Raw genomic sequence first — 21,615 nt, 5'->3', positions numbered from 1 at the left:
ACATCTGGAGGAGCAGGGCACTGAATTAAACCATGAAAGTAACTTCTGTAGGAAGCTGGAAATGCTCTTGGTATAAATGGCTTCTAAGTGGAAGTACAGAAATTCATAGAGGCATGATTGGCTATGAAATATGAAGATCTATGTGCAGTCTCTGGCTTGGAGAGCCCATACACCATTGGTTTCCAGAAGCAGAGGAAAAGATCAGTCCTTACGCTCCTCCTAACATGTGTTGTTGACCTCAGCTGTAGTTGCTGGTGGATCACAGACATCACAGCCTGGTGCTGGAAGAGCACACTGATGGCTTGGCAGGGAGACATGAAGAAGAGTCATTGCTGGAGCCTCAAACAAGCTGTGTGCAGCTGGATGGGTCTGCTCTGCTACCTCAGCCTCTGTGGCAGATGAACCTCTGTGTCATGGTTAGCTTGTGTTTTGGATTTGTGACTAGTTTGGTCTCTGCACAAGGAGGCCACAGCCCACACCCTCTCACATTGCTCTCATCTGCATTGCTGCAGATGCCCTCTTCTGTCCCCTCTCCATGGGTCTCAGTTGAAGGGGGGTTTTGCCTAAGCCAAACCTCATGGGTTGTGAGGGCCCTGAGCGGAGGACACATATTCAGAGGTGCCAGTTCTCTAATTACAGGTTTTGCTTTTTATGTACTGCAGTATATAAAATATCTGCCTTCCCCAACTTTGGAAATAGGGATGTTCTTGTGAGGATTACTTGGGTTTGTCTTCCTATGGGGGGAGCCCATCTGTGTCCAGTTGGAAGGCCTGAGGGATTTTTGATAGGAGAGATGTCCTCGGTTTGTGCACATCAGCCTTGCTAGAGCAAGGGAATAAGACATGGAGAGGTTTAGAAATTGTGATTTATTTACTGCTTTCCTTTCAAAGAATCCAGAAAAGCTTGTCTTGTTAAAGATGGTGCTGTTTTCCTCTCCAGTGAAACAAGAGTGCCCAAGTTACTTTCAAACCCTCAGCAATACCCACTAACAGTTTGGGATAGGCAGTGCAGAGCTTAATTAAATTTTGACCCTCTTTCACTCCACTATTCAGATGTTTCTTCTCGTGGGTTTGAAGTCTTGTTGGACTGGGGCAGGAAGGACCAGGGGAGTTCATTCGGCTGCTGCTGCTACGCCGTGCTTTTTGCTCGCTTCAAGGGTGGCTTTTGTGTTTAAACATCTGAGAAAAGATACCAGGCAGTGAGGATAAAAGATGGTTGGACTCTGCGCTGCAGCATGAAATCAAACTGGAACACGGCATTGGGAAAGCTGACAGTGCTTTGAATATCTTACTCTTGTATGAAGGGGGACAAGCAGGACACTGAAGCCTGCTTCCATGGGAAGAGTTGAAAGCTGGAGTGTGTGACGCTGGCTTAACAGGACTCCCTTGTGGGTGGGGGGGGCAAGAGAACAAGTAGCTGACGGTCAGGACAGCACATTTGGGTGAGGAATGTACCTGACAGATGTGAAAAGCAAGTGGTGTAACTGAGGAGCTTGCTTCTGAGTGTCAGAAACAGATTGTGGGAACTGCTGCATCTCAGCTGTGACACGTGGTGGTGTGATGAGGCACCCCTATTCATCTGGCCACTAACCCTGAAGCTGCCATAGTGCTGGTTTCAGCAGGTCGTCCTATGAAGCAAAATGCATCTGATGTGCATTTGATGCTCGGTGAAAGCCAGCATCTGAGTGGTCACAGCCCCAGTCTGCAGCAAGAGAAATACTGTCTTGGGGCAGTGTTTTAAAGCCAGGATTCAGAGACACTGCTGGTAGCTGCCAATGCCAAATCATGGCCTGAAATCTGGAAATAATATATCTGGTCATGGGGCCTTGGGAGAATGCTGCAGCCCAGTAATAGTGCCCCAACTCCTTCCCGCAGGAGGGACCAGTCCTTTTGTTCTCCCAGTGGCTGGGAAACCCTTGGGGTGGCTTAGTGGGAGAACAGCCAGCTTTGCAGTCAGTGCTCCTCTCTTCCCAGCTACTGTGTGCCTGGTTTCTCCTTTCACAGGGAAAACACAAGCATCTTCGCTGGCAAAGGGGCTTGCAGGTAACCTCTGCTGTCTGGGGGCATGAAGGAGCTTTGCACTTCCTGCAGGGGATTTCAAGCACCCCATGCATGGAATGCCGACTTCCTGAGCTGGGCTTTTCTGTTGTTCAGGCCACCTGGAAGGATGTGCCAGAGGAGGCTTGCAGGGTGATTGTGAGCGGTAGCTGGCACTGGTGCAGCCTGTGCTGGGTGGATGGAGAGGGACGTGGGGGCTGTGTTTTGATTTTGCTTTTCCTGTTTGTTTTAACTTGGCAAAGGGAAAGCTTCAGAGCCTGCAGGGGCAGCAAGAGCCTTTTTCTTTCTTTCTTTCCTCCCTGGCATGTTCTGAGACACCTTCCGCCAGTAACTTTTTTTTTTTTCCATTGTGGGCAGAGGGAGAGTGGGAGGGAAGGACTGCTGCAGCCTTGGAGCACATAAACCAGAATAGTTAGGAATTGGTTTTGTTGTCCAGGGGGGTAGACTTACCTAAAAGCAGCCCCTCGTGTGTACCCAGCTGTCACAAGAGCTTGTATTCCTGCTTCAGGTGGCATTTCAGTGGAAACAAAAATTGAGAAGAAAAAAAAAACCCCACAAAACAACCAACCCCAAATGCACAGAAACCTCTCCCCAAGGCCTATTCAGAAAATGGAGATAAAGAAGCAATATAGTCAAGTGCTCAATTAAGCCAGATGTACGACCTTCAAAGCACTGACAGATGTGGCAACAGTGACTCTAATGAAGTGACTCGGTCTTAGATGCAGGTGCCCATTTCTTCCTGAGGATAATGGTGCAGCAGCGCTTTTGTTCTGGGGGCTGATGGAAGCCCCTAGAGGGGATGTGGGTGCTCGGGGCTGATGCTTGCCACAGTCCCCTTGGTTTCTGCCTCCATGTCCCTGCGATAGCTCTGGTTACCGTGCTTTTGAGTTGCAGTGGTCTCACTGGAAGCAGTGAGGGTGGGTTGATTTTAGCACTTCGGGCAATTTATCTAATGACTGCCTCCCACCTTAGTGCTCCTGGGAGGTTGTGGCTGCCTCCTTGATATGCACCTTCTCCAGACCCTGGGGGAGGGCCTGAGGATTTACATGCCCTTCAATGGCTGCCACATTTTGTTTTGCAAATCTGGGGGTTCAGAAATGCAGCAGAAAGCTGTGAGAAGTTGGATAATGGCCAGGTAAAACCTGTTATTCACGTGCAGCACACCACCTGCAGTGCACGGAGGTTCACCTGGGCCGGGCTCTCAGACCAGGTTGGTTTGGAGAAGAACTTAAACATGTAACAGGCCAGCTGAAGCTGTTCAGCATTTTGGGGTGAACTCCATGCTCCACTGATCATTCCTGAAACCTGAGGTTTCCATGGAATTTGCTTGCAGAAGCTCAGTGTTCGGCTTGTTAAAACAGGCATGGTTGTTTTGATCTAGCTTGGGGACCACCCCCCCACCACATACCACCAGTCTTTTGCCACAAGCCCGGGTATCTTCCAAGCCTTTAGGTGACAACCAGATCCTCACACCAGGAAAGGGGTGCCGTGTAGATCATGTGCACAGCAAACACACCAGGGCACTTGGTGTCGAAGTGTGCTGTCTGGGGGTATGTGAAATGCTTCATGGAGCTGTTTGGGTGGCAAGCTGACTGTTGCACATCTGAACGTCCCTTTCAGTCGTTCAGTTGGCTTATCACATCTGCCTCCATCACCCCATGTTTTGTGGTGGTCTGTTTTTAAATTTTGTAATGCCTCCCTCCTCCTTAGGAATGCAGCCGACTGATATTCCCCTTTCATTTCTTCCTCTCTCTGCCACAGTTTTATGACTCTCTCTTCAGACCTTTAGCTCAGCGGGAGCCTGCATGCTCCTGAGGTTGGATCTTGGGCAACTTCATGGGTGGTCCAAAACAAAGAGTCATTTGCAAACAAAGTAAAATCCAGCCCCTTTTTCTATAAAGGCAAAAACCCAAAGCAATGACACAGCAGAGCAAATCAGCAGGCTGCCTTGCACTGTTTCCCTCCCACCTGTGTGGGTGGAAACTTCCCATTCTAAAGGCCAAGTGACACAGATCTGGCCATGCTGTAGGCTCTGGAGGTTTTAAGCTACTGAAGGACCCTAAAGGTAATTGGCATTACTTGCATGTACCTGGCCGTTGCATCCCACGGTCTTTGAACATCAGCTGATCTGCAGTAAATTGCTGCCTCCTGGTAGGCTGTCAATAAACCAGAGCCCTTCATGGCATTACTGCAGGTGTGTGAGTGTCATTCAGCAGTGGGTCAAACCTGCAATTTTTGTAAAACTCCTGTTTATTTCAATAGCAGTGTTGTATCAGTAAAGACTTCATTCCTAGAGAATGGTATTTGCATTGTTTCAGTAAATACACATAGTAAGATAAACAGTAAATGAATACACATATACAAGACCAGGTTCAGTCCCTTCTCATGGTGTACTCTTAACATGAAGGTTCAAATGAGCTCTCTCCCTCTATGTGGGGGAAGGATGAAACAAGGGTTAAAGAAATCCAGCCAAGTGACTGCAAAACTGAGTGAAATATTGCCTCAAGAACAGATGAACTGTGTTTTGACATAACCTGAAACAATTGCAATGTTGTTTAGCTTGACCATCAAATGAGACACCCCCCTTCCCCCCAGTCTTTGAACAGCTCAACTTGGGGCTTAAATGTGGGATATGGCAACTCAGCAATATTCCCCATGAGGAGAGGAGGATAATATCTGTGTGTGCTGGAGGCAGCTGGGAGATGCGGGTGGGTGGAAGAGACTCTTAACTAGATCACAGCAGATACTGCCTCTTTCCACCTACAGTTCAGTGCTCTGGTTTTATTTGGAGGCTCTTGTGCTTTTTCCCTGGGGAATGCAGGTTTCTGGGGAAAAAAACAGACACAAGGTTGGCTTCAAGGGCAGGTGTTTGGATAGGGGTCTGTGTGGGGAGTGCAGGTCTAGCAGACCTTGGAGTGACACTGGTGGTAATTGCTTGGCAGAATTTCTGAGGAGAAGGTAGGAAGGAATTACCATAATAGTAGTGAGTTTTGAAAAAGGCAGACTTTGAGGAAATGTGCGATGAAATTTGGGTGGGTGGTAAGGGGAGCCCTGGACTGAGCCACTGTCTGGAAAAGCAACTGTGGAAAAGTGAGATGTTATTTAAAAACTAGTAATACAAATGGCTGAAGTTCATTCCATTTGCATGCAATAGTCCAGAGAAGCCAATGTGGCTGAGGAGGGAGTGGAGAAATACTGGAGATACATGAGAGATGGCTCTTGCAGGCAGGGTGGGGCACTGCTCTGACCTTTTCAGGGGTTTAAGTATTTTTTGCTTTACTGTAATATTTTTTTCTTCTGATTTTGAAGCTTTTCTACCGTTTTGCAGGGTAGAAGGTCACACTTTCGTCCACTCTGCATACAGCCTTCTCAGAAGGCAGGCAGAAATACTCTGGTCATGTGCTGTCCAGAGCCACTTCTACACTGGCTGTTGATCTTGATGGGGGTTGTGAGCAGGCACAAAAGGGCACAGCTGGGCTTTGTGAGCCAGAGGACTTCCTTCTGATGAGCTCCTGAGGATCCAGAACAGGCATAGGGCATTTCCAGACACAACCTCAAGACTCTTATCTCCTCTAACTTCTCCTGTGATAAAGACCATAAAATTTCCCTCAGCAACCTCTGTTAGGAGCAAAATATCTTGTGTTTAACTAAAGCACCTATCAAAGAGACACACTCTGAGTTTTAAGACCTTGATGGACAGATGTGAGCCCTTCTTCCAATAGCACATCTTTTCATGGTGCAAGTTGAAATTGAGTTTTCAGTCTCCAGCTAACTTGGTGTTTGCTTGTTACTGCATGTACTTAGAAAGGTAATCATCTTAAAAAAGGAGAAGAGTCTGAACAGGTCCTGTACATTATACTTTTTTTCAAAAACATGTGAACGAGGCTGAAATGTTTTGCATGAATTTGGACAAGAGTTTCTTGTTTGTGATTTGTGTATCCATCAGATCCTCGGCCCTTCACCAGCCCTTTCCAGTGGGCTGCGGAGTGTCATGCCTGGAAATCAGCCTTGCTAAGGAATCAGCTCTTGGAACTCTGCCAGCCTCTGGCTCTCCTGCAGAAAAGAGAGGTGCAGCATCTCAATGCCAAACAGGGATCACCTAGGTAATAATTAACATGCAGGCACCCTCATGGAGGCTGTGGTAGGGAAAGCACTTCTGTGCTTGCGTAGTCTGGGCTGTGGGATTCAGGAGTCCTGATGGGCTTGGACTTGAGGTCAGAGATGAGCTTGTGTTTCCTAAAACAAAGTGGGGAAATAAAGGTAATTCAAATATAGCTGTTAAACCTGTAGGAAATGAATGAGGTGGTTTTGTGGTCTCGTTTCCTTCTGAGAATCCGTAGGAGCTGAGGATTTTAGGGGCTGAGCTTATACTAGAAGTCTTTAGGCAGGCTTTAGGAGGTAGCAGGGGCACTGAAGACCACAGGGATGCATGTGAGCAGTCCGGGAAGGACAGCAAGGTCTTGGCTGGGTAAGGTTAATGGTTTGTGTCACTCAGGCAGAAACCCCTAATGACTAAAGTAGCAGCTACTCTGGAGATACTACAGATGGGGTCAAGGTCAAATTGGGAAGCTGCAGTGCAATTAATGTAAGCTTGAAAGCACTTTAAAGTTAATTAATTTGGTTCTGCTGGGAAGGTTGCAGCTTTGCAGAGGGCTAATCAGTGAAATGTGTTGAAAGGGCTGAGGTACAGTTCACTAATAAGGGGGAATTTGTTCATGGTGGCTGGGAGCTTGGAGAGCCTCATTCTGCAAAACCTTCCAAACATCTTGGGGCCTTCCCCCTGAACAAGCTGCCAGCAATCATGTTGAAGTTAAGCAGTGTCACCGGCCACAAGATGAGACCCTCCAGCTTGTCAGCCTCAGCTTTTAGGTGAGCTTGAAGAGTCTCTGCTGTAGGTGCATGTTGGGATGTTCAGCGGCCCCAAGCTTGGAGGTGAAGTGGGTGAAAGAACAGCTGGATATCAAGTGGAAGTTGGGTAAATGAGGGCACTTGAAGCGTCCTCCTGCATTTTTGAGGGACCTGAACAGCATTTTCCCTTATCGTTCTTGGCACACAGCAAACAGCTGGCATGGAAGGGAGCAGGCTGTTGAAAACAACACTTGCAGGCTTGCTGTTGTCAGGGGAAGGGCTGGAGCAGACCTTCCCCAGTGGTGGTTTGTGCTCTGCTGGGCCCACACAGAGTGGGTTGGTGATGTGCTACACGGCCCATCAGTTGATCATTTGGAAAGAAAGCTAACAAAACAAACCTGGCTATTTTATCTCTCTTCAGCCTGGCTGCACATTTCCATGAAATGGTGGAAACTTACTATTTTTGAGAATTCTTTTCCTGTTTGAGATGTAGTTGGCATTTGCTGACGTGTTTGTAGATATATTGGGAGGTGGAGGAGGACTAATAGGGAGACAGGCAGTCATGCAAACACATGCACATGCAGAAACACATAGAGGCAGGCTGTGTTGTTGCTCAAGTCCTGTATCTTTGGGAAACCAGTCTACAAATACAATTGGAGAAAAAAAATGAAATAAAGCCCAGGGGAAGGGACGTCTTGATCCCTCTTGTTCCCTCATTTGACACCAACTCTCAGTTCAGTATTGCTTCTGTGCTGGCTTCAGGGTGCTGGAGGAGTCTGTGTGCAGTGGGGCATAGGTGCACTATACGGCAGTGTGCACTGGGTAAGAGGTTTTTCACTGGCTCTGGACCTAGGTAGATGGAGGAGGGAAAGTTGCTCTCTCTAGCCACTAGAAATGGGCAGAGAAAAGAGTGAAGCAGGCCACTGAAAGCTGTGCTGCCCTGAGTCAATGTCCCTCTGGAGGAACATAAAGCATTTCCTGTGGGATGCTGGAGTCAAAGGAAGGCACTGGGTGCCCCTTGGATCACCCCTCTGTGCCAGCCACTCAGGACAGGGAGGGGAGCTTGCTAAGCAACCTCTGTCCAGAACATGCCGTTCCTTCCCCAGTCCTGCTCTCCTTGTTGGTAGAGGTGGGCTGAAAAGATCTAGTGGCAAAATAAAGGGTGTTTGCAGAGCCCCGGGGCTCTTGGCCTCAGGGGATCTCAGAGTGCTTTGTGGACAGCTTATCACAGAGGTAAAATGAGCTCTTGGAGTCTGATGCAGGAATTTTCTGGCTGTGGTGTGCAATTGCTCACTGTTACTGAGCAAGTTGGTGTGATGAAATAACCCTGGGGAGTGCAGACAGGCAGAGAGAGGATCCTGGGAACCCACCCTGAAGAGCTGCTTGGCAGATGGAGATGCTCCAAGTTTATTTCCATCTGTGTTTCCTGGGAGCCCAGGTTTCTGAGAGATTTGGGAGACTAGCATTCCCTCCAGTCCTCTCAAAAGCCAGGGTGGCATGGACACCCATGGGCTGCTCAGGAATGCTGGCTGTGTGTCCTCTGCAAGCAAATCAAGTGCTTAAACATCCATGTTGCCTGTGCAGAACTGGATGAGGCTAAGAGGGGGGAGTCTCCGTCGTTGAATCCAGGAAGGGGTTATGCATGATTCCTCCTCAGTTGCTTGTCAGTGGCTGCTAAACCCAGTCTAGGTGCAGCCTTTGGCTCCTGAACTTCTAATTGCCAGGAGGTGAGATGAGGAGGCACTGCTGTGTCATTGTGTCCTTCATCCTGCTCCTTCCCTGAGCATCCACGGTGAGGGACCCCCTCACTGAGTCCCCCCAGTCCTGGGGTGGGACTTCTCAGCTCTCTGTCCCTTCTCCCACCACTCCCTTGCCTACATGGCCCATTGCTTGTGTACCCTGTGGCATTTCCTGGTCACGCTGCTTTGGTGTGAAGTGAAAAATGAAACTTGAGTGGCTACTTTGGTTTCGTCTGCCTCTAGAGAGTTGCATCCAGCTCGGTTTCATTACACCTGGGGCCAGCCCACATACCGGAACCCCCGCATTTCCCCTCCTCTGCCAGCTGAACGCTGATGGGTGCTTTGTCGTGGCTCAGCGCTTTGCAATTTGGCAGCAGTAATCAGCGAACACTGGGTCTTTTTTGGGGGCCAGGATGGACCAGAGGGCCTGGAGGGGACTTTGTTCTTGGCAGCTCCTGCTGTGAGGAAATTGCAGCGCCGGTATAATCCCTGCTGGCAAACGTTTGCTGAGGTATCCAAGCTCCAGGTCGAAACACCCACACCAGAACTATTGCACAGGAACCTTTGCCCAGGGCTCTCCTGCAAATACTTTGCAGACTGATGAGGCAGAGGTTACCAGGGCTGTGGTCGGGGTTTGTCTGCTCCTTCCCCCACCTCCCAGCAAACAATTTTCCTGCTGGGGATCTTGCATATGTTACAAGTCGGGTTTTAAACCCCGTCTGCTCTCAGGCTGCAAAGGACAAGTGCTGGGTTCCTGGCTGCCCGGGACAAGGCAGCTCCTGCTCCTTAAAATAAAGAAGTGGCAAGCAAAACCCGGAACAGGCATTTAAATTATCCTGAAATGGTAGAACTTGAAGTCACAGGAGGCTAGAAGTGTTGAAGGAGGAAAAAAAATAAAGCTAGATGAGGCAAATAACTCTGCTCAGGATGAAAAATCGCTCTCTGGATGCTTCATTGCTGCACCCCAGGTGCTCTGGCTCCTGTGCACAGGGCGGTGCCAGGGCAGCAGCGCAGGCTCCTCCATTCACTCTTCAGTTCCCCGCATGGCGCTGGCAACAGTCTCATATTTTTCGATGCCTTTGCTTTTACCGTGTGCAGCCTAGGATGAACACCTTTCCCTTCAGGGTAATTAATGAGCTGCAAAGCACTTTGATGGCTTCAGAGGGAAAGTGCTGGCCAAGGAAGTCTGCTGTTGCTGCTGGAGGGGGATGTTAGCCCCATCCAGTCCAGGATGCAGCTAGAACTCAAGTCTGCTGGGCTTCCAGGCAGGTTGTTAAAGGCCACTTGGGTGAAATTTTCTGTGCCCCTGAGACCTTAAGCAGCATTTAAACTATGCAAACGCCCCGGGCTGATAAGCAAATGTATGTGTGACTGCGGGCAAGCTGTCCTCAAAGGAAAACAAGCGCAGAGGGCTAGCAGTGCTGAAGAGGGTGGCTGTGGTCCTTGGCATGGTGTGTGTTCCCTGTGACACAGGCTGGCCCTCTCCTGCTAAGTGAGTGCTGCTGCCTCAATCCTGTCCCGCAGCCCAGAAAACTTCAGAGCTCTTAAAAGGGATAAAGATGTATTTTTAACTTCAGGCAGCTGCCCTTTTTTTGTGTGTGCTGTAGCCCCTCGGTTTCTCAGCCATCTTAGTGGAGGTGCCTAGAGGTCTCAAACCAGATTCCTGAAAATTTCAGTGCTGGAAATCGGTAGCTCTTTTTGAAACTGTTGGCAAGACTGTGCAACTCCCTACAGATATTAGCTTATGGCCATTTGAACACACTTTCACCTCAGCCAAGTCCTTGCCCTGTTGAAGCCAGTGGGAATTTTCCCTGAAAAAGGTCATAAGGAAATTGTTTCCTTGGCATGGAGGAAGGTGTTTCATGGGCTCCACATCAGTGTTCAGAGAACTTCAGTTATCTGCTTAGTCCTGCCACTTTTGTCCCACCCTGCACAAAGTGCTCTACCTTTTGATCCAAAATAGCACAGATGATGTTTTCTACATGCCATAGGAAAATGGAAGAACTATAAAACTGTTTTGTTTTAGGGTTTGGCACAGCTCTTATCACAGATATATTTAGCATGAATTAAAATTGGGCCGCAAAAGGGCACTTGCCAGGATGACAAATGGATTAGGGCTGAGTATCTGACACAACTGCATAGCTGCCCATCCCATGCTGGTAGGGTTGCTGGGTGGCTTAATTGGTTCGTGGAGAGTCATAAGCAAGCACACACAATTTGCTACTTTTGGGCAACATTAAAAATCATTCTCTGACTGTAAAAGGTGGTGTTTGGATCATGGCTTGCCCTCTGTTCTCCCAATCTCAAGACTTGATGTCTCCACTCTCTGTTGCTACCTGGCCTATTTGGTCTTTCAGATGGAGTCCATCACACCTGATGCTCATCCTTATTCTGTGCATACAACTCATCTGAGAAGTAAATGCTGGTGCTTTGCAGGTGGTGCATACTTCTGTCCTGTCTCCCTTTCCCAGTGATTGAGCCATCCCAGCAAGTCTCAGGTCAGAAGAGCACCTCCCAAGAGCAGCACTGGGTTTTTGAGAAAAGCTGTGACAGGGCTCTGGCATCAGTCAAGCTCAGTGTCTGGGTGAGGGTATGGCTTACTGGCTGGCTTGGCCTTGGGAAGAAGACCTTGCAGCTGATAGCAGTTAGGCCCTCCTGTTCTCTGCTCCAGGCTTGCTTCTGTGATGGTGTCCAGGGAGCCAAGAAAATCTCTCCTGTTCCTGGGTGTGTTCAGGCACATGGTCTTGCACACTCTACTCCCATTTGTGGTTTTCTTTGGGCTGATAATTGTTAGCATTGGAAAGTGAGAAAAATGAGAAAAAATATTATCAGAAGCAGGTTTTGTGAATGAATCAGCCGACAAGAGGCTTACCAGCTCGCCTTCATTTACTAGTGCAGTGCTTATTTGGGCAGATGTCTGTATATTTTAGTTGGAGGCAGAAAGGAGTGAGAATCTATGGGGGAAGGCACTGCTTCCAGTTTGCTGCTTTTCTGTCAGTTTGTACCATCGTTTTTTTGAATGAAGCAGGGGACTGCAGAGTGTCTGAGATGCTGCCCTGCTGCTGTGCTTGTTCTGCTGTTGACAGCTTGGTGGGACACCAAGAAGAGGAGCACAAAAGACTATTGGAAGGCTAAAGCCTTCCTAAGCAGGTCATTGAGGATCAGAGCCTGGCCAGCCTTGCCTGTCTCTTTCACAGGGCTTTTTCATTTGATCCTGTCTGAAGGGCAGCCTCATGGCCTTCTTCTCACTATGTGTTTCTAATTAACAAGGAGACTGGTGTATAAACAGAAGATTCCTGCTCAAAATATTCCTTGTCCGACTCCTAGGATGACAGCCAGATGGCAATTGCCAGGCAGCAGCCCAGACTTTGAGCTCGCTCATCTGGCTATCAAACCTGGTCCCTGTTCTCATCTGGAGCTAGTATTGAGGAAAGTTGTGGACTTTGTTGGATTGGTTTTACCCCATGATTGCTTTTCAGTTGCTACCTAAGCAGCTAAAAGACTTGCAGCCCAGACATATTAGTGTTTCTGGGAAGTGGGATGATCCCAGTATTTGGAGATTGGAGGCCAAAATGGTGAGGCAGTTCAAAAGGTTATTGGACAAATTAATTGAAGGATGTGTCTTTTGGTGGCTTTTAAATCCTCTGTGTCAGATGCAGTCTCCAGTCATGAAAATGCTTTTACTGCTCCTCTGCAGCAGAGATTTGGAATGGTTCTTCTGACATCTGTCCTCAAGCAGTTGCTGTTGGTCTCTTGTGGATGGCATGCTGGGCTGGGGTTGCTCTTTGATTCAGCCCCCTTGGGCTGTTCTCTTGCCATCAGTCTGTAGGCAGTTGCACAAATTTGCTGAGTAAGTTCCTACAAAACTCTTCATGAGGTTTCTTCTGTGAGCCTGGGGTTATCACACCTGAAAAGAGCTTGGAAAGCTGTGGCAGAAATAAACCCTTGCTATGTTGATTTTTCATTCCCTGTCATGGCAGTAGATCTGTGCTCTGACATAACATCTTAATGCAGCTTTGAAAAAAAAAAAAGAAATGTTAAAATCTGCAAGTGATCTGTGTGCTTGGTCTTCAAAGAAGCAGGAGAGATCCATAAATTAAGCATTGTTACATGAGCCAAAGCATTGCTTGCCCTTCACTGGGGAGTTTGATGTGATTTCTTTACTTCTGTCTAAGTGCCTGAGTTCTGGAGGACTGGAAAGCTGAAGTTGGTGATACTAGAGAGAATGCTAATGTCAGTAGGCTGAGTGCTACAGTTCCACCTTGGCATATGCTAAAAGACACTGTGTTTGTCATCACTGTAGGACTGGAATGCTCTGGTCTGTCACTGGTGTGGGACCTGTGGAGCTGCTGAAGAGCTCCTGTATACAGAGAGCCTGGGTTATTGTGGTGAGACGTGATGTATGTGCAGTGGTTGAATCATGATTTGGACTGGAAAGGACCTCTGGAGGTCTGCATCCAACCCCCTGCTTAAAGCAGCAGCAGCTTTAGTGTTGGATTCAGTTACAGTAAGATGTGCTTGCTCTGCCAGATCAGACCAGGCACGAGGGAGGGGTCAGCTGTCACCTTCCAGAACAAGCAGGAGGAACTGAGATCTGTCCTTATTGCCACCACAAAGGCTAAAGGACTGTCTGTGGTATTGTGACCATTGTGTTCTGCTTTGACAAGGACTGTTCTCAGAAACAGTACCAAGGGAACTGGGAAAATGCACAAAGCAAAAAGGAGAAAGTCCAGTGTTTATCCCCAGCTTTTTGCTAACTCATTTTAAATGGCTGAAGTAGCTGGGGGTCTTGTGGCTTATAGCAGGGGCAGAATTAGGCCCAGAACATGTGGGACTGTTCTGCTGACAGCAGAACTGGCCAAATGCAGAAGCAGAAGATAAATGAGTAATGTACTGTATGACAAATTATGTGAGAGATGATATGGCAAGGACAGTCACTGGAATGGCAGGATCTCCAAAGGAAATTAGGGTGGTCATAAAACAGGCAAGGTATTTTTGAAAGCAGACCTGAGAATTTATTTTAGCACATTAATACTGAGTAAGTATTCCTGGAGATACTTTGGGGGATGATAGATGGACTCAAGGTATTGTTACTAATCACTGTAGTTTTAAGTTTTGGAGCTGAAGTACACTTGGCATCCCTAACCCAACTGGACTTCTGATGGGAAAATTACATTCTTTGGGAAGTAATTTAGAAGGTCAAAGAAAAACCAGAAAGAATTTCTCCAACAGCAATTTCCCCTGCTCTCTAAACTGTTTTTGGTGTGGTAATAACTCCAGAATGAAAGGATACATTCTCGCGTTCCAGATGAAAGGGCTAATGCAATTTAAAATTTTTGCCTGAAAAGATTTTATGGCTTGGTAACTGGCCATGCTTGAAAGCCATGCAGGGTGGGATGAACACGTGAGAGAGCACCTGGCTGAGCTTGATCCTTCTCTTGTCTGCCCTGGCTCCTGCAGATAATGGTGATGACCGGTCTGAGAGCATCCTTGCTGAGAACCATGTAGATGGCACCACAGGGATCCTGAGTGGAGCTGGTGGGAGGAAGCCCATGAAGTCGGGTATGAAGGAGCTGGCTGTGATGAGGGAGAAGGTGAACGAGCAGCAGCGGCAGATGGGCAAAGTCAGCAAGGCTCATCACAACCATGACGACTCGAAGAAGTCACGGCTGTCGACTGGCAGGGTGAGAGGGCAGGGGGGGGGCATGGGGAACTAATGGAGGCAGCTGCAGGCTTGCTGGAGAAATGCAGAATTTAAAAACCCTTAGTGGCATTTGCAAAACACTGTCTTAGAAAGAAAAAAAAAAAAAATAAAGAGAAAGAAAAAATGGAGGAGAGGGGGAGAAAAAAAAAAAAAAAAAAAGAAAAGCAAACGTTTGTTTTGGCCTGAAGCTGAGGCCGAAAACACCATCTCGTGAAATTCCATGTGCTGGCAAGGTGTTATTTTCATTGCAGCTTCACCTTCTGACAGCAGAGCTGGAGAATAGGGGTCCTGTTGGCGCAACACCTACCTCTTCAGGGGTGTGAGCCCATGTCCCATGGACCTGCTTCTTTACACCCTTTTCCCCTAAGCAAGTGCCAAGGATGGTCCAAGGGGATTTTGGGGGTGGAAGGGTGTCTGCCTGCTGAAAGGCATCTCCAGTTTGAGGAGGGGGGCCCTGAGCCCCCGGAGATGGGCTGTGGGCCTGTCACATGGCGAGAAGAGTGCCCAGAGTGCTCCCTATCCCTTTCTTCCGTGTCCCTCCAGTACTTGGCCGTGGTTTCCCTCTAGTGGGCAGCTTGGACAAGGCAACTAGGTGGGATGGGAATGGAAAACCACCCCGAAAGGTCTGTAATACATATCTCTATAAAGATATAGGGTAAAAATAATAATATTTATATATATGGGGAGTGCAGAGACAGAAAGGAGCTTGAAAAGGGCCATCAACCATCTCCAAGGAACAGGCAAAGCTGTGGTACAAAGTGAGGTGCAGGCACCACCAACTTAGAGACCTCCCATACTGCCTTGTCTGGGAGCCCTGGCTTGGGGCTGCTGTCAATGCCTCCAGAGGATGGCTTTGCTGGGTGCCCTCATTCCTGGAGCTTGCCCTCCACTCCCATGAGGGTCTTACATGCTTCGAGTTACACTTCTGACCCCAAACTGCATCACAGGTGTGGGATCTCGGTGATTCTTATGGAAAGCCTCCTGGGCTGTCTGAATTAGTCGTTTCACATCACTTGTCATCACCATTGGGACCCATTGGAGCATTTCTGAGTCTTCACCTCCTCCTGCCCACAGGTCTTGTGACCTGGTGTCTTGTTGGCTTTTGACCACATGAAGCACATGGGAGAGATGCCTCCCCATGTGTATCTCCACACACACTGGCATGTGCAGGTGTGCCTTTGGGTACCTGTAGGTGAAGAAGTCAGCAGCAGGACCCAGTCACAAACCTGTGTCCTGAGGAGGTGCATACAGATGTTCATCCTTTCTGGTGTTTCTGTTGTCTGGAGTGTTGTTACTATGTGATACTGTTTGATGAGACACATTGCCCTGATTTTTTTTTTTTTTTCCTGCTTTCTGGGCTCTTTTCAGACCCCTTGTCAGCAGGAGCTGGATCAGGTCCTGGAACGCATCTCCACTATGCGGCTGCCGGATGAACGAGGTCCCCTGGAGCACCTCTACTCCCTCCACATCCCCAATTGTGACAAGCATGGCTTGTACAATCTCAAACAGGCAAGTAGGGAGACCCAGAGCCCCAGGGCTGGCTGCACTCCCAGGAGCAGCCCTCGGCTCAACACATATTACCCCACCAAATGCAGTCAAAGGGGACATGCAGCAGTTCAGGGCTGGGCTGATGTTGCACAAGTGGTGCGAGGTGTGGAGCAAAACAGCAAATATCACATGTGGTATGGACAGGTTTAGTAACACCCAGGTGTGTTTGCAGCCATGGGCTACTAAGTGGAGATGTGAGACCCAGATCTACATGTGGCTGCGAGCCACCCAGAGATGGAAAATCTGTTTAGTTCAGAGTCTCTTCTTCCCCATAAGAGCTGCTTATCTGTTCAGGTCTGTTTTCATATGCTTTGAGCCAAGTCTGTACAGGAGAAAAGCAGAGGGGCTGAATGCTGGCCAGTACTGCAGAAAAAGCAGAAAGCAATTCTGGGATCAGGAAAGTTTTTAGTGAACTTTACTGGTTTTGCTCCAGAAATAGAGGCTGGCTCCAGAGCTCCAGGAGGGATTTCTTCCAGGTGAGGTGAGGTGAGGGTTGGGGTGCAGCGTACTTCTGAAAATATTTATGGGACCCAGAAAGATTCAAATGGGGGAAGAGGATGAACCCTGAGGTCTCTGTGCGCAGCATCCCTGAATCTTGCCTAGATCCAAATCCAACCAAGTGCCAGATCACTGGAGAAAGCCCAGTTCTGCCTCTGATTGGACTTTGGGCTGGTGGGACTGGAAAGGGGTTTTTATTCTCCTGTTTCCTCAGCTGATGCCTGCTCTGTCCCTCTCTATGCAGTGCAAGATGTCACTGAATGGGCAGCGTGGTGAGTGCTGGTGTGTGGACCCTATCCATGGGAAGGTCATCCAGGGTGCACCCACCATCCGTGGGGACCCCGAGTGCCACCTCTTCTACACAGCTCATGAGCAGGAGGACCGGGGAGCATATGCCCTGCGGAGCCAGTAGACGGAAGTGATCCTGCTCATCGGAGGTGGCTCACCATGGCCCCAGTGCTGGATTTTACGTGGGTTTCAGTGTGTCTTTTTAGGCTCTGGAAGAGACTGGGGTTGGGTCCTGTGTGCTGCCCTCTTTCCCCTGCTGCCTAGCTCTTGGGGAGGGAGCAGGGGAAGGGCGGTGGGGGGGGGTTGCAAGGAGAAGGGACTGCTTTCCTATAGTCTTTCACCCAATGTAAGCCAGAGAATTGGTCTTTTTTGCTCCTCACTCTGCGGCCCTGTCCTCCCTGCTGCTTCACGGCCTCTTCCTGCACCCTCCAGCATGGAGTGCCATGTGCTCCTTGACACCTTCCAGGGGCAAAATCCCTTGCCATGGGCAAGAGGGAAGCAAAAAACAAAATAAAAAAACCTCCCACCCTTTTCCCCCTCTTTCCCTCCCTTCCCCAAGACCAAAGACTGTAAATACTGTGTCGCCTGCCTCTTGTGTCCTGCCAGTCCTCTGTGCCCCAGCCCGGCCATCAGTCCTGGCACGGGATGTGGACTGGGAGGGAGAGAAGGAGAAAAACCTTCAGCTTCCCAGCTGGAACATGCCACTGTGTTCAGGAGGTATCCCCAGAGGAATAACAGCAAGGGAAAGGCCTAAAGATTAGGCAGCTCCCCCCACAAAACACCCCTGGGTGCTTCCCTTCCTGGCACTGGGGCACAGCCAGCCCTGCAGGAACCTAACTCCAGCTGCTGGTCTGGGAGGACAGGGCCTTTGGGTGACAGCAAAGCTAAATGCTTGGTTTTTCAGGGGGTTTGAAGGGCTATTGCCCAGTATTTCTTAGGATCAGCTTATGCTGAGGGAGCTAAAGTGAACTTACTGGGGCTGGGTGGAAGGATACCTGTGTAGATTTAGGGTAAAAAGCCAGGGAGTGGCTCTCTCTCTTGCTCTCATTCTCTCTTTTTTTCTAGATAGGAAAAAAACCCCATCTATAACCTGCACTCCCAAGCAGCTGCCCTTGTCCCTCAATTTTTGTTTGGGATTGGAGTGAGCATCTGCTATTCATCAGCACACACTTTTTTTTTTTTTCTTTTTTCTTTTTTTTTTCTTTTTTTTTTTCCTCTTCTTTTTTTTTTAAATTTTTTAAAAGTAAATTACAGTATATATCTTGCTTTGTAAAAGTCCTGACACACACGTGCACACACACAGACACAGGCACACACCCCTCTACCCACACATACATTATACAAATTAAAGCCAAGCAACTCCATGTCTGGTTTTGTGCCAGATGTGCCGCTCTGAGGAGATATTTCTCTGCTGTTATTTTACCTGTTGATTTCTTTCTGTACAGAATTCACCAATGCTGAGAATAAATAACTTCCCCGCCACCTAAGCAAGGAGATTTCATACTTCCTTTTTTTTTTTTTTTCCTTTATTCCCTGTTTTACTGTAGATACCATTAGTAGAGCAATTGGAAAAATCCTCTCCTCTACAGTAAGTCTCGGTCTTTCCCTAAATGAAATCAGGGGAGGGTGGGAAATAAAGCATCTCCTAATAATATCTAGCAAATGCTTCTGAGTAGCAAACAGCCTCCAGATACCAGGTCTCCCACGGGGCTAGGTTGAATAGGTGGAGGAAGGGGGTTCTCTGGCAAGTGTGGGGTCTGGCTGGGAGCACCCTATGCCTGCACTGCATGAGGCAAGGCAGCAAATCTGCCTGACCATGACCCCTGGGGATGGGATCAGCCCTGCTAACTGCCAGCACGCTGCAGAAACACCACATCAGGGGCCCTGCTTCCACAACCACCCCCCATCCAGGAACTTAGATCTGGATAAGGTAAAGCAAAAGGGCCCAATGGACTCTGGAGGAAGGGGAACATTTGGATTAATTCTAATTTTTTTTTTCCTTTCCTTCTTGGCCCTACATTTCAGATCTCAAGTGTGAAGGGCACAGAGGGTCTCTCCAAGTTAAGCCCCTCATGACTTTGCAGGGATTTAGATGAGGCTGTGGAGAAGACAGGGGAAGGAGCCCCTTTGGAAAGTCAGGGGTGGAGATGTGTCCATGGGGATGTGTATGAGAGGGAGTGAGAGTGCATGAGAGAGAGAGAAAACATAGCTGCATGCAAAGCAAGTAACTGTAAAAATGATGCTACCTGTTTTCTGTTAACATCTGAGGATGTTCTGCTTTTTCATGTAAACCTTGCACACACTAGCTCTCATCTGCAGTCTGTACTTTTTGGTTTGTTTAGGAATCGGGAAGTTTTCTTTTGTGTTTTTCCTTTTTCTCTTTTGGAAAAGCTGAGCTGCATAAAGTTGGAATAAATTAAATGGGGTGCCAGAAAACTGTCATCTTCCTCGCTCCCCACTCCTTCTGTTTATAGGACACATTTCCTTGCCTGATGCATCACACCCAAATTTCAGCTTTTGTCCAGCGGTGGCTGTGAACACTGTGCCCAACAAGTGCAAGCTGCAAACAGGGAGTTGGGCTTTTCATTATCACTGGTCCCAGCTGTATGAGCAGGGAGGAACTGATGTCACTTATCCATTGGCCTGATACGTTCCTGTTCCAGGCGTGGTACCTTGTGAGTCTGTAAAATGCAACCATGCCATCAAGTCCTCTAAGCATCTGGCCAGCACATGTATAGACACCATTTCCCTGCCTGACAGCAGCTAGATTTGGTGGAAAAGGGTGGTCATGACCCGCTTTGCCAGGCAGAGGACAGCAGTGTGAGTGGCCTGTCTGATGTGATGCTTGTGGAGCAACCTGAGCTGCCAAGAGGCTGTGGGAAAGCAGTTGTTTCCTATTACTTGGGCAGGGGAGCAGCTTTGTGAGGAAAGGTCCCTCCCACCCAGTGCAAGAACCTTGTCAGATGCTTGGGCAAAGGCTATAAGGAGATGGGAGCACTGCTCTTTGCAACTTCCCAACCTTGGTATTTCAGGGGCTTCTTGAGTTGCATTCAACTGTGCTGTTCCTTAGCTGGCAGGTAGACCAGTTCTCCATGAATCATGCAGGCTCCTTTAAGCATCTCACGATGTTTTTAGTCTCCTTTGTAGCCCATGCAAGGAGCTCCTTCGCTGAGGAAGGCACTGCAGGAAGAAATGCTCCGTGGGGGACCCTCTAAGGGCTCTCCCCTTTTCTTGCTCAAGGAGAGCAAAATCTGAGCCAGCTAAAAAGCCGGCCTTTATTTTTTGTGTTATTTGCCCAGAACTGCTGAGAAGGTTCAGGGAAGCCTTGGCTGCATGTGAGATTTGGGCTTGGCTGAGGCTGCTCCATTCATGGGGCCAGGGAGAGAGGTCTCTTGAAGGTCCTCCACCTTTTCCCAGGGTAAGAGATGCTGCCTAAGGGAGCATGATAGCATAGCTCAGTGCTTGGGGTGCCACAGGGATGCAAACAACAACAGTAATTAAAAAAAACAAACGAGGCATTAAATTAAAATTGCAGCATTGAAGGAGAGGCCACGTGTGGCCCCAGCAGCCAGGTGGCTGTGGTTTCCCTTTGGCCTTTCCAAAGGCTGCCAAAACCAGGCTACTTCCCATCTGTTTTTTCCTACACCATGCCAGTACATTGAGTAGTACAGATGCTTGCTAAGGGGCTGGGCAATGGTGGGCAGCACCAGGAAAATGTATGGAGACAGGAGGCAGCAATCATACGAATCCGGAGGGGTGTAAGGGAGGTCAGGCAGGATGGGGGTGGGATTCCAGCTGGAAAACATTGGAAAAGCAACAAAGTTAACATTTAGTACCATCCTGTTTTGTGTCTGTGGGGGCAGCTGAAGGCTCAGGAGATGCTGTGGGGGGGTAGGTGCCAAGTAGCATCATGAAGCATCAGAGTGCTCCAAGCCAGGTCCTGCCCAGGGAGGGCTGGGAGGTGTCAGGGGTGCCAGAGCCCAGAGACCGGCCATAGCCGGACCACCTTCTGGTTCAAGGGCTGGAGGGAATGGGAGCCTTCAGCCTGCAGCTGGCCTTGCATGGGTGCAGAGGGACAGTAGTAAGCCCAGGTGAGCAATGAGCTTCTGGTTAGGTTTGCCCGAGATTGTAACATGGCCTTGAAGGCCGCATGTGTGTGTATGTGTGCATGGGTTTGATGGCTGTCACTGCTTGGATGCTTTCCCTGGTTTCACCTGGGCTGGCTCTGTGCCTCTTGGGCTTTGGGTAATTGTGTGGGACCTGGCCAGCTGCACACAGTGTAGCAGCCGAAACCCCAGCAGCTCTGGTGTACGCACATGAAACAATTCACACTGGCAATCAACAACTTTATCATAGCATAAAAATTTTGCAGTACTATAAGCAGTAAGATTTAACATAATATAATGTATGACTATCTATGAAAAGCTATGCCTAGCTATTACATGCATACAGCTACAGCCTGTGGGTGGGTGTACAATTTACTAGTGTGTGTGTGTGTGTGTGTCGGGGGTGTGGGAACCCATTTTCAGTGTCCGTGTGGCTGAAAGCAGCAACGGTGCCTCCCTGCCCAGCTTGCACCGGGCCCGCATCCCCCGCATCCCCCGCCGGCGGGCTCGGGGCGCCTCCTGGTGCCGGCTCCGGCACTGTGCGGCTCTTGTGCCGCGGGGTGCGTGTGGGCAGCGGGCTCAGCTCTGCGGGGTGGCATGAAGAAGGGGGGGGGGCACCGGGTTTCCGGACCTACCCCCGCCTCACTTGATCGGGGTGGGAGGTTTGGCCCCATCCATGCTCTGGAGCGAGAGAGCCATCAGGAGCAGGTGGCTGCGACAGCCCTGGGCGGTGCAGGTAGGATAGGGGGTATGTTTTAGCACACCCCTGGAAACCTGCAGTCTCTGGATCTTTTTTGCATCCCACCCTGCACTGGTCACATGGGATG

General features: G+C 49.0%; 1 protein-coding gene across 1 annotated transcript in view; it reads left to right on the top strand.

The window, feature by feature from the left end:
• The window catches only part of IGFBP2 (insulin like growth factor binding protein 2), a 60,459-nt gene extending 41,341 nt beyond the window's left edge, over positions 1-19,118 (top strand). The window contains exons 2-4 of the mRNA XM_071747755.1: positions 14,105-14,328; positions 15,717-15,857; positions 16,639-19,118. Of these exons, the coding sequence (XP_071603856.1) occupies positions 14,105-14,328; positions 15,717-15,857; positions 16,639-16,806 (533 nt within the window). The 3' untranslated portion in view covers positions 16,807-19,118. The remainder of the gene's footprint in view (positions 1-14,104; positions 14,329-15,716; positions 15,858-16,638) is intronic.
• Positions 19,119-21,615: the final 2,497 nt, after the last annotated feature.

The sequence above is a fragment of the Heliangelus exortis genome, chromosome 6, assembly GCF_036169615.1.
Source record: "Heliangelus exortis chromosome 6, bHelExo1.hap1, whole genome shotgun sequence".
Lineage (NCBI taxonomy): Eukaryota > Metazoa > Chordata > Aves > Apodiformes > Trochilidae > Heliangelus > Heliangelus exortis.
The sequence above is the reverse complement of the archived record's forward strand: the minus strand, read 5'-3'. Positions and strand labels throughout refer to the sequence as shown.